At 37.9% G+C, this 12,906-nt stretch overlaps 1 protein-coding gene across 11 annotated transcripts in view; it reads left to right on the top strand.

The window, feature by feature from the left end:
- Positions 1–12,906, top strand: part of PKP4 (plakophilin 4) — a 186,976-nt gene that overhangs the window by 133,326 nt on the left and 40,744 nt on the right. For 8 of the 11 annotated variants that reach the window (XM_006168889.1, XM_027768451.1, XM_006168894.1 and 5 more), the window contains 3 exons: positions 1,268–1,487; positions 9,989–10,121; positions 11,535–11,748. In XM_006168889.1, the coding sequence (XP_006168951.1) occupies positions 1,268–1,487; positions 9,989–10,121; positions 11,535–11,748 (567 nt within the window). The remainder of the gene's footprint in view (positions 1–1,267; positions 1,488–9,988; positions 10,122–11,534; positions 11,749–12,906) is intronic. The other 3 variants (XM_027768453.1, XM_027768448.1, XM_006168888.1) reach the window with 1 other exon arrangement.

Raw genomic sequence — 12,906 nt, 5'->3', positions numbered from 1 at the left:
GGGGGTTTTGCTATAGGGCACATGTGCTCTCCAGAAAGACAGAGAGAGACAGGAAGCAAGAAATCACCCCTCCCCCCAGGGGAGATGGCCATGCCACAATCCCTTTTCCTCCATTCTCCTCTCAAGATCTTGGGCACGCATGCACATGCACCCAGCTCAAGTTTAAGCCACTGGGTCCAGGACTCGAACTGCAATCGACCACATGGGAGTCCAGTGACAGCCATTATGCCATCTGCTGGTCTCAAATGTACCAAATTTTAATAGATGTTAGTAAAGAAATATTTTACTTGCTTGTTGGTTCTATAAGTTGAAGAATTTATTTAATAGAATAAGAAAAAATGTTAAAAATCTTTTTAAATGGCAGTTAGAATATGCATCCAGTCATCAGAAAGATAGATACTGCTGCAATAATTAAGAAAGAAATGTTAAATACAGGGTATGACACCTTTACCTGTGGCATTATGCAGTAATTTATGGGAATAGCTGTAGTATAGTTTGATATATCAGTCTGCTTTATCTCTTGTAAAATAGATTTTCCAATATTATCAAGAGCCACAGGTCTAGAAATAAAATGTATATCAAAATAAGTAACCAGTGTACAGTAAATGTCAAAAGGTTTGGTAGTTTTAATTATTTACAAATTTAAATAAATATGTTTTTATCAATAAAATTATGAAATATTATCATTTGTTCATAAGATTAATTCTTATCTTTTTCTTGGCGTTTTAAGTTATTGAATCTTAAACATATTAACATCTACTGTATAAGGAGCTTATAGGTTTACTTTTGTTTTTTCTTGGTAATAAAATCAACATAGTATTTTTGTGTCAATTAAAAATTTAAATATCAAGCCAGCGGGTGGCATGATGGTTAAGGTGCTGCACTCCCACATGGCCCACCACAGTTCAAGTCCTGGACCTGGCAGCTTGTAAATCATGCCAGGCACGTATCCATGTGTGCCACATATCCTGGGAGGAGAATGGAGGAGAAGGGACTGCAGCGTGGTCATCCCTCACCCCGGAGTATGATTTCTCACTTTCCCTCTCACTATCTCTCTCCAGCAAGCACATACACCCTAGGGCAAAAACCTTAAAAAAAATTTTAAGTATCTTTTTAGTACTAATGTACTAGATTTGTAATATTTAAAAGTAAGCAATTTATGTAATTGCCAAAAGTTGTAATCCTTCTTAAAATTAAGAAATACTTTTTAGAATGTGATCACATAGAGAGCATACTAATCTTTTTTTTTTTAATGTTGCCTTCCTAGTAGGTGTTGGAAATCTCCAAAGGACATCCAGCCAACGAAGTACCCTCACATACCAAAGAAACAATTATGCTCTGAACACAACAGCTACCTATGCGGAACCCTACAGGCCAATTCAGTACCGAATGCAAGAGTGCAATTATAACAGGCTTCAGCACACAGCACCAGCTGATGATGGCACCACGAGATCCCCATCGATAGACAGTATTCAGAAAGATCCCAGGCAAGTACAGCTTAGGAGTCTGGAGATGCTGCAGCATCATAAGAGCTAATCAGTTGCTCCATTCTGACCTTTTGTTAAAATGTTGTCAAGTCGGGACCAGCAGATGATATAGTGTTTACATTGCTGGACTCCCACATGGCTGACCATGGTTTGAGTCCTGGATCCAGTGACTTGAAAGGCAAGTGTGTGTGCGTGCATGCCCAAGATTGCAGGAAGAGAAGGGATTGCAGTGTGGCCATCCCCCTTAAGGGGTGATTTCTCACATCCCTCTCACTGTCTCTCTCTGTCTCTGTCTCTCTCCCTTTCCCCTGCAAGTGCATGCACCATATGGCAAACATATCTTGTTTAAAAATTTGCTGAGTCTATTATAATATCAGTAATTCCTCATCTTTGTTATTTCCAGTTGTATCCCAGCTATGTAAGGCATGAAGGTTAATTTCATTTTAAAGATATCTTCCTTCCTTCCATGCTCTAATAACAGATCTATGGGACTGACTACAGCATTCATCTTTGAAATGCTTCACCAAGGCACCTACCTGAGGTACCTCAGAATCTGAATTGTACCAAAGGTTTTGAAGATCATTTCATCCTTGTTCCATTACGCTGACTTTCTCCTTGGATGATGGCTTCAGAAAATGTCTTGATTATGATTGTTCTAAACTGGGAAAACCAGTATTATGTGCATTTTGAATCATACTTGTCAATGCTGTGTAGTTTTTATTAATGAAGTCCTTTGAAATTATTTCTGCCATTTGGGAGAAAATGGTTAAAAGAAATTCTCATATCTCATAAGCAAAAAATATCTAGCAAATAATAGGTATTTTTTCCTTTTGATTTTATTTGGCCATGTAGACTTTTTTTTTTTTTTTGGAGATAAGTATGACTTATTTAGTACTTGAATGATTTTTAAAAACTGGCCTCTTCTTAAATGAAAGCCATTTAAAATATTCAGGAAATAAAGATATTTTGAAATGAAAAGGCAATTTTTATTTTTGAAAGAGTGAAATTGTTGCTAAGTTTTAAGCAGCTTCCGTGTTATTTTAAGGCATGTATTAGCAAGATTTCATTCACTCTTCACCCACAAATGGTTGTTTCACTGGAAAATTGTTATAATTATCAATTCATTTTTAGCAACCTACCAACTGATTCTAATTAATGTAAATTAAAACAAGTGGAGATTTTGGTCACTAAAACAAAGTAAAGGCACTTTAGAGTTGAACAGGAAGTCCACTACTTCACTAAAACCACTTCATCTATTCACTTTTATGCTGAAAATTCTTTAAAGTTTATATATATATATGTGTGTGTGTGTGTGTGTGTGTGTGTGTGTGTGTTTTGCTATTCCTGATTTGCCATATTTTTGTCATTTAAAAAATTTTTTAAAGATTGCAGGAAGAGAAGGGATTGCAGTGTGGCCATCCCCCTTAAGGGGTGATTTCTCACATCCCTCTCACTGTCTCTCTCTGTCTCTGTCTCTCTCCCTTTCCCCTGCAAGTGCATGCACCATATGGCAAACATATCTTGTTTAAAAATTTGCTGAGTCTATTATAATATCAGTAATTCCTCATCTTTGTTATTTCCAGTTGTATCCCAGCTATGTAAGGCATGAAGGTTAATTTCATTTTAAAGATATCTTCCTTCCTTCCATGCTCTAATAACAGATCTATGGGACTGACTACAGCATTCATCTTTGAAATGCTTCACCAAGGCACCTACCTGAGGTACCTCAGAATCTGAATTGTACCAAAGGTTTTGAAGATCATTTCATCCTTGTTCCATTACGCTGACTTTCTCCTTGGATGATGGCTTCAGAAAATGTCTTGATTATGATTGTTCTAAACTGGGAAAACCAGTATTATGTGCATTTTGAATCATACTTGTCAATGCTGTGTAGTTTTTATTAATGAAGTCCTTTGAAATTATTTCTGCCATTTGGGAGAAAATGGTTAAAAGAAATTCTCATATCTCATAAGCAAAAAATATCTAGCAAATAATAGGTATTTTTTCCTTTTGATTTTATTTGGCCATGTAGACTTTTTTTTTTTTTTTGGAGATAAGTATGACTTATTTAGTACTTGAATGATTTTTAAAAACTGGCCTCTTCTTAAATGAAAGCCATTTAAAATATTCAGGAAATAAAGATATTTTGAAATGAAAAGGCAATTTTTATTTTTGAAAGAGTGAAATTGTTGCTAAGTTTTAAGCAGCTTCCGTGTTATTTTAAGGCATGTATTAGCAAGATTTCATTCACTCTTCACCCACAAATGGTTGTTTCACTGGAAAATTGTTATAATTATCAATTCATTTTTAGCAACCTACCAACTGATTCTAATTAATGTAAATTAAAACAAGTGGAGATTTTGGTCACTAAAACAAAGTAAAGGCACTTTAGAGTTGAACAGGAAGTCCACTACTTCACTAAAACCACTTCATCTATTCACTTTTATGCTGAAAATTCTTTAAAGTTTATATATATATATATATGTGTGTGTGTGTGTGTGTGTTTTGCTATTCCTGATTTGCCATATTTTTGTCATTTAAAAAATTTTTTAAATAATTTATCTAATAGTGTTTCTAATACACCTGCCAGGAACCCTCTTATATGATTTTTTTTTTTTTTGCTTTTTTTTTGGGGGGGGCGGTTTGCTATAGGGCACGTGTGCTCGCCAGACAGACAGAGAGACAGAAAGCAAGAAATCACCCCCCAGGGGGGATGGCCACACCGCAATCCCTTCTCCTCCATTCTTCTCTTGGGATCTTGGGCACGCACACACACGCGCCCGGCATGAGTTTAAGCCACCGGGTCCGGGACTCGAACCACGGTCGACTACATGGGAGTCCAGCGACATAGCCATTACACTAACTGCTGGTCCCAGGTGATTTTATTTTTTAAGATCCCCAAAATGACAAAAAAAAAGGTATTCAAATAGATGCAGAACTTCCCAACGGGTTGCGATACACAGGTAATTTAGATCATACCTGACTGCACTTACAGAGGAAATAATAGCTACCAAGAAAAGCACTGAAGTGTGATTAGATTGGAGACTTGAGTATCCCTGAAGACTTCAGTTTTGACCTCTAATTTGACTTGATTTACTATAAACAAAAATTTCATGTATAATAATATATTTTATCTATTCATGGTATGATAATTTCATAGTCTAATGCATAAAACTGTTATAGCTAGCTTTGATTATGTAAGATGAATAAATGATTACCTCATAATAAAAGGTTCATTTATTCTAGCTAAAACTGGAATCTAGGTGAACTTGAAGTTTGGATATTCAAACCAAAATAAAAATACTCATGGCAAATGTTAATTAATTTTTAGTTTTGAAAGTAGCAACTTTAAGGTTTTTTCACTCATAAACGTTTGTCATTAATACTACGTTACATATAGCCTGAAATTTTCTCTATAAGACTGATGTGCGCTGTATAAAAAGAAACCTATAAGTTTTTTTTAATACCAGTGAACTTGAAACAAAATTTACTCATAGCAGAAATGATGCTTCTAAAGGAGTAACATAAAAGTACTTCCTTTTGAAAGTGACAGCGACTTAAAAAATGACAGCATTTTTGGTGTGTGTGTGATTTTTGTTTTCTTTGTTTTTTTGATCAGGGCCCAAATTGTGATGTTCAACAGAATAAATCAATTTACCATGTCTTTGAATTTTATGTTAACAACAAATTTTGCTTCTACATACGTTATAAAAACCGTAATCGTTTCACTGTAAATGGTCAGTTGTCTTTTAAGGAAATTAAGAGAAGTAGAAATAATTGCATTCATCTCACATTTACTATTGGATCATGACATGTTTTTCTATGCATTGTGACTTTTCTGACAACCTGATGTTTATAGCTCTCTCTATAAATTCAAGTCCATCTTGACTCACTTCCTTCCCCTTCTCTCATGGTGCATATTTGCTTGCAACAAATTCTCTCAGCTTTCACTTTCCTGGAAATATTTTTATTTCACTCATTTTTAAAAGATATCTTTACTACTGATGATTGTATATTTTTACTAGTTATAAAACTCAAGATTTACAGGTGTGGATTTCTTTGTCTTTTTTTTTTTTTTTTTAACAGAGATATTTTTGTTGTAGGGTTCATATACTCACCAGAGAGAGAGAAAGACAGAAAGCGATAAATCACATCCCCGGGGGGCTGTCCATGCCACAGTCCCTTCTGCTTTATTCTCCTCTTGGGATTTTGGGCATGCACACGCACACACAACAGCTTGAGTTTTGAGCCACCAGGTCCAGGACTCAAACCACAGTCACCTATGTGGGAGTCCAGCAGCGTAACCATTATACCATCTACTGGCCCCAAAAGGTGTGGATTTATTTTCTTTCAGCACTTTAAAATATGTCATTTGTTGTCTCCAGACTGCCATTGTCTCTGATGAGATGCCAGAATTGTTGACAGTGCTCTTCTCATGGCATGTTTTCTCTCTGGCCACTTTTCAGATTTCTCTTCATCATTATCTTTCAGAAGTTTTATTCCAAGGGGTTACATCACTTTATTATCCCTTTGATTACTGAAGCTCTGTGTTTTTGTTTTTTTTTTCATCTTTTTTCTCTGTAGTCATCTGATTGAGTTGTTTTTTGGGTTTTTTTATTTTTTACTGATCTGTCTTCAAATTTCTTCATATTTAGTGTTATTTATTTTGCAGCCTCCAATCTGTTTTTAAGCCCAGTCAGTGATTTTTTTAATTTTATTATTACTTTAACTTTTTTATAGTTCCCATGGGTCTGATAAGATTCTTCCTCCTTATATGCATCTTTTATATATTCCTTAGATATATTTTCCTTTACATCTTCAAACATTTTATATTTTTTTCTCTGATGATTCCAACATCTGGGTTGTCTCAGATTCTATGTCCATTGGTTGGTTGCCTTTTTTGAGTAACATGTATTCCTATGTTTTTTTCACATCTGGTCATTTTAAATGTTGTGGATGATACATTGTAGGGAGTCTGGGCTATGTTGTCTTGTTAAAGTGCTGAGTTCTATTGTGGCATATAAAACCAAGTTCCTGGCAGATTCTCTGATACTGTAAAGATTGCATTCATCCTTGGTTAGTTCCATTTCAGTTTTGTTGTAGTTCCAGGGCATGGCCCTTACTCTGTGGGAATGGTCTTTACTCCTAGGACTTGGCCTTTGTGGAGTTTTGACTAAATTCCTGAGGCATTCAGCAAGGTCTACACTCTTAGGAGGCTGGGAGGTCCAAACTCACCTGTTCTATGTTCAACTCTGTCGGGCAGCAGCCGCTTTCCACTAGGCCTATGCATTTTTCCTCCCTATGCACAACCCGCACTCAACCAAAGACTTATGGGTAAGCCACATACTAACTCGTAGAATCACCTCTACATAGTTCCCTACTCTGCAATACCATCCTCTCCAGTACCCTGTCTTGCAAATTCCAGCTCTTTGGCACATCCAAATTCCAGTCTATACCTATCAGCTTATTAAGTCTGTCTATCATGTACTACTTGGGCTCAGTTTTCCTGTGTCATAGTCCAGAAAGTGTCCCCAGGCAGAAATCCAACTGAGCATGGGACACCATAGGTACTTCCCTCTTCTCAAGAATTACATTCTTTGTTACCTTTTGTCCAGGACGTGAAAAGAGTTTCCTCATACATATAGGCTAGTTTTATAGCTGTTTATGGTGGGAGGGCAAAGTCCAGTACCCATTAATCTATCATGGCTAAAAACAGAAGTCTGGGCTTAGGTTTTAATGAAGCAAATACTGGCAGGCATCGATGCCATCCAGCTTGCCCACAAATTGATAGCAGGCTTTCCAGGGTAAATTGCTGCTGAACTTAAATCAAGGTTGGAATCAATGCCAGCGAAGCCTGATGGCCCAGCTCCAGCTGGAGCCCAGCCCCGTGTTGTCTGGACCTCTTCGCTCCAGCATGTCAGGAAATCTTGACCATCTCTGTGCCATTTAAAGAGGACAAATTTGTGTATTTGTAATGCTTATGAGTCATCTAGGAAAGATTAAACCATACTCTCCGTGCTCTGTTAATTACAGCAGAGATGTACATGATAGGCTTTAGACAGATTCTCATCCTAAATGGTTAACATAGTTTCAGTGCAGGAAAGGAAAACTACTTATTACAGAGAATAGTATTAGAGGAGCTCATACTCAGGGATGATGAATATTAATAAAACATCCATATCATAATTCAAAACGTATAAATGTTTTAATGTACATTACATTTGATCATCAGCCAACCTATGGGGGAAAAAAAAACAAAACAATAGTTTCATTGCTCTTATTTTGCAGGTGGGGAAATGGAAGCTCCAAGTAATTAACTGGCTTTCCAAATCATATAGCAATCCAAAGACCCAACACTTAACCCTAGACAGCTTACTTCTGAATTCTGTGCTTTTTCTACTGTCTTACCATGTCTCTCTTGGCATTTGTTGTATTCTTAAAGTTCATTATGACAGTATCATCTGATCTGTCCCCAAGTCAGAAATCATCTTACCCCAGCCTCATTTTTCAGATTACCTGGCTCCTATGCAAAGAATGGGAAGAGGTGATATTTGAAGCAGAGGGATTATGTAGGGAACCAGTGAGTCATCAGAAAAGTTACGATGTATTTTTCTATACAAAAATGCTTCATGACTTTTCTAACCAACAACTCAATATAGTATTAGAATGGTCTAGGCAAGAATGGGTGGATTTGGTTTACATTAAATATTTCGAATTTAACAAACAAAGCCGATGGATTAGATGAGGATGATACAGGGAAAAGAGAACTGAAAGTTGGTTCTTTTTACCTTTTGACCAACTATGTGAATAGTGGGTAGTGTCTAGCCTTTGGTTTCTACTGCATTCTTTTCTTGTCCACCAGTTGTATCATCTATATAAATGTGACTAAGTTGCGATCTTTCCTGCTTCAAAACCCCTATTTCTGTTTCTTATGTGTAGGGACATATAGGGACCACCTGGATTTCACTAACCTCTGCCACCCAATTGCTAGACCTGAGTTCCTTATCTGTATTGAATGTTATTTAATAGTGCTTACCTCATAGCACAACAGTAAAATTAACTGAGATAATGAATGTAAAGCCCTTGACACAGTGCCTGGCCAACTCGATAATAACTCTTGACATTGGTATTAGGACTAAATATTTTCAGTTTGGCATGCAAAACCATGTACTTAAAACCATGTCTTATTTAGTATTTGTAACCCTAATACTACGAGGGCACCGAGAGGGGAAAGCGCTCACTGTGTTCGCATGGCTGGTGTGTATGTGTATGTGCAGGTATGTAATGATCTGCCCTAGAGTATTCCCACATGGAACTGTCACAAAGAGAGACTCTGGGGCTTTACAAACTGGGCAATAGAGTGCCACTGGGTGGTTCATTTTAAAGAGAACTTGTTTCTTAAGTTTATACAGTATTAATTTGTTTTTGCTTTTAACAATTAATTTGATCTAGTAATCAGAATCTGTACATTTGTTGCTCTAGCACCATTTTCTAAGAACCTGGTCTTCATATAATATAAATAGTTCATATACATTTTGACAAGGATTCCAGTAGTAAGCCAGTCAAATGATATCAGCAAATTCTGACAATGTGATGTTAAGCAAATATAAAAGTATATATACATAGTATGACTGTGCACCCATCCAAAAAAAAGGTGTTGCATTGTGGTTGAGGGCACAGGCCCTGACAGCAGACTGCCTTAGTCCATATGTGGTTGGTTCTCTGCTGTGTGATCATTACTTGGCCTTTCTGTCTCAACTGCCAAATGCTATAAGGTCACTGTAAGCAATTCATTAATATAGAATAGTGCCAACATTAAATGCTATTTAATAATATTTCGCTTTTATGGAGAAACAACTCTATACATGCATAAATGCACATTTACATACATAGATAGAAAAAAGACCAGGAAATGTCAACAGTGATTTTCTCTGGGTGTAGAATCACTGGCAAAATACTTTTATCTTTTATCTTTTTTTTTTTTTTTGGTACAATGTTCAATGTTTCTGACTTATAATCAAGGTCAGCCTGAAATGGTAAGTTTTTTATATGGGCCACAGTGTTTGTGATTTCTAAGCTGACACTGGCTCTGTGCATTCCTACCAGCCCTTCTCTCCTCAGGCTTGTCATCTCATTTAGCCGAGGTGCATTTGTTTACCTGTGCCTTGCACCTGCTCGTTTCTTACACAGGTGGAAGGGCATAAACGTAAAAGGAGGAGGGAGAACCCTAGAGTGTAGAACTACTCGTGTTAAGAATTCCCTCTGCTTCCTGGCTTTCTGTGTATCTGTGTGTTTTGATTTCTTTAAGATCATAAGCATCTGGACCTCTGTGTATTTTCATCAAAAGTATTAGCATTTATGTATATTTTAGGGGTTTTGTAACTTCTGATTTTTATCTCAGCTGAGCTTTCTTTTGCTTGTTCTTCCCCATAATAAATATTCAGTCCAGTATATTATTACAACATGGTCTTCCATTCTGAAGCTGAGCTCTTCTCATGCAGGGAGTTTGCCTGGCGTGATCCTGAGTTGCCGGAAGTCATTCACATGCTGCAGCACCAGTTCCCTTCCGTTCAGGCCAATGCAGCAGCCTACCTGCAACACCTGTGCTTCGGTGACAACAAAGTGAAGATGGAGGTACAGGACCCAGTGCTGGGGGCAACTTGGGGGACAGTGCCTTTCTGCTTAGCAGTCACATGCTCACATCTATAGGAAATTACCAAATGTAATTAAGAGGCCTTTTTAAAGGAGTATTTTGATACTAGATTTTTTTTTATTTAACTGTGCACTTTAATATCTCAGAAAAATTAAGATGGGCATATTTCTTAGAGCACTTTTAGCATTTTCAAATCATTTTTCTACTTCATTATCTTTTTTATAAAACATCAAGCAAAAAATAAATTTAACCTATATTTTTAAAGTATTTTCAAAAACCCCATTAGATAAAAATAATAGTAGTCATTGAATGAGAGAGCTAAAAGTATGTTTTCATGAGATTCTGATCAAGATTAGTGCCACCTGTAAATAAGTAAAGTTACAGAGGATTGAAACCATTGCTAATGCTGAACATATTTTAATATTATCAGATTTTAAAGTTTTTCAGCATTTCAAGGAACACAGCAAGTTAATGGTTAGTGGCTAGTGCTCTATAACACACATATTCTTTTAACATTTTAGGCCGTCCCCACCCCCTACTGTGTCACAGAGAACTGAAGTGGTTTTCATCAGCTTAATATGCAGAACAGCATACCAGCTATAGACCTAACAGTGGCAGCAGTAAATAAAACCTGGAAATGTTCAAATAATATACTAATGATTTGACAAATAGAAAAAAAAAATTTAAGGAGAACAGTCCAAAGAACTAGTTCTAGCAACTGTTGTGTCGGCAGAAAAGTCATGCATATTTTTCTATGTAAAAATGTGTCATGACTTTGGGAACCAGCAGTTAGTGTAATGGCTATGTCGCTGGACTCCCACGTAGTCGACCGCGGTTTGTGTCCCGGACCCGGTGGCTTAAAACTCACGCCGGGCGCGTGTGCGTGCGTGCCCAAGATCCCAAGAGGAGAATGGAGGAGAAGGGATTGCGGCGTGACCATCCCCCCTGGGGGGTGATTTCTCGCTTTCTGTCTCTATGTCTCTGTCTGTCTGGCGAGCATACGCGCCCTACAGTGAAAATCTCTCAAAAAAAAAAAAAATGTGTCATGACTTTTCCAACGACCCAATAAATTACTCTCATCACATATTCTTGGCCGTGTTGTCTCTGACTCTGCATACAGCTTGGTGTGGACTTGTCCATTGCACTCTTGCAATGAAAGCATGATTCCATGTGTGTTCAGAAGCCTGCGCCCATGTGGACATTAATCCACTCATGCCTCCCCCTCCTACACATGTCCTTAGAATTTATAAGAAATATATTATTAAGAATAAAAAATAGCCTTGTGAAATGATGTGGAGTTGTCAACCTCTCATGATCTCTCCTTTAAAAAGTTGGTTTGGTCACTGACTAATCACATGTCACTCAGGCCTGGTACCTAATATTTTTTATTCTAGGTTTGTAGGTTAGGAGGAATCAAGCATCTGGTTGACCTTTTGGACCACAGAGTTTTGGAAGTTCAGAAGAATGCTTGCGGTGCCCTCCGAAACCTTGTTTTTGGCAAATCTACAGATGAAAATAAAATAGCAATGAAGAATGTTGGTGGAATACCTGCCTTGTTAAGACTGTTGAGAAAATCTATTGATGCAGAAGTAAGGGAGCTTGTCACAGGTAGGTACAGAATGTGACATTGTCCTAGAGGACATGTTGAAAAACCATCTAGGCTATGCTTTTTTATGGTGGTGTTATGGAACAGTTGGAGGATCTAGAAAACAGATGATGATACATACATAGTGCTCACAACTGTGAAGGCTGAGCATAATTTAATAATGATTTGGAAGTCATTTGCAGAGCTACAGGGTCATCTCTGTTAGTGTCAGCTATTATACTTATTAATGCATAAGTGTTGGCTAACAGATGTCTTATTCATAGAGGGTTGAATATGTCATTTTTTTATTATGCGTTCCATAGTAAATCTACTTGTTTTAAATTGACTGGCTCTCCTTTATTATGAGAATTAAATATGTGTAATGGACTTGCTACCTTCTACTTCAGTTCAGCCAATGTCTGAGCACCTGTTTGTTTTCACAGTCACTTTACTAGGCCACAGCTAAAGATGAGTACAACCCGGGCCCTGCCCTCAGGTAGCACTGGGACTGGGGAGCAACACAGATCTCTGAATGCCAGGGAGATGTGGCACGTGCTGTGACTCAGTAGGGGTTGTGCTGGAAGCACAGAGGAGAGGTAAGGAAGCTCATCAGATAACATGAAACCGAAGTTACCCAAAGGGTGAGGCGACGTTGTCTGGATAAACTGGAGATCTTTCCAGTCACAGACAAAGGCTCAGAGCCAGCATGGGATGTGTTGTTGGAAGCTACAGGCAAAAGAGCTGCTGTGTTGGGTAACTTCCTAGAGGAAAACGGGCTGGAGAAAGATGAAGCCTTGTTTGAAGGCCTTTTACAAGGAAGTTGATTGTGTCTTGCATACAGTGGGCATGACATGGCCTGTGTGACTTTTAACTGCATCCTTCCAACAGGCAGCAGAGTAGAACATTGATTTGAAAGGAACAAGTCTGGGACCAGCAGTTAGCGTAATGGCTATGTCACTGGACTCCCATGTAGTCGACCACGGTTTGAATCCCAGACCCGGTGGCTTAAAACTCATGCCAGGCGCATGTGCGTGCGTGTCCAAGATCCCTAGAGGAGAAAGGAGGAGAAGGGATTGAGGTGTGGTCATCCCCCCTGGGGGGTGATTTCTCACTTTCTGTCTCTCTCTCTCTCTCTGGCTTTCTGGCGAGCGCACGCGCCCTATAGCAAAAACCTCTCAAAA

The sequence above is a fragment of the Tupaia chinensis genome, unplaced genomic scaffold, assembly GCF_000334495.1.
Source record: "Tupaia chinensis unplaced genomic scaffold, TupChi_1.0 Scaffold146346_2, whole genome shotgun sequence".
NCBI classification, from domain to species: Eukaryota; Metazoa; Chordata; class Mammalia; order Scandentia; family Tupaiidae; genus Tupaia; species Tupaia belangeri.
The sequence above is the reverse complement of the archived record's forward strand: the minus strand, read 5'-3'. Positions and strand labels throughout refer to the sequence as shown.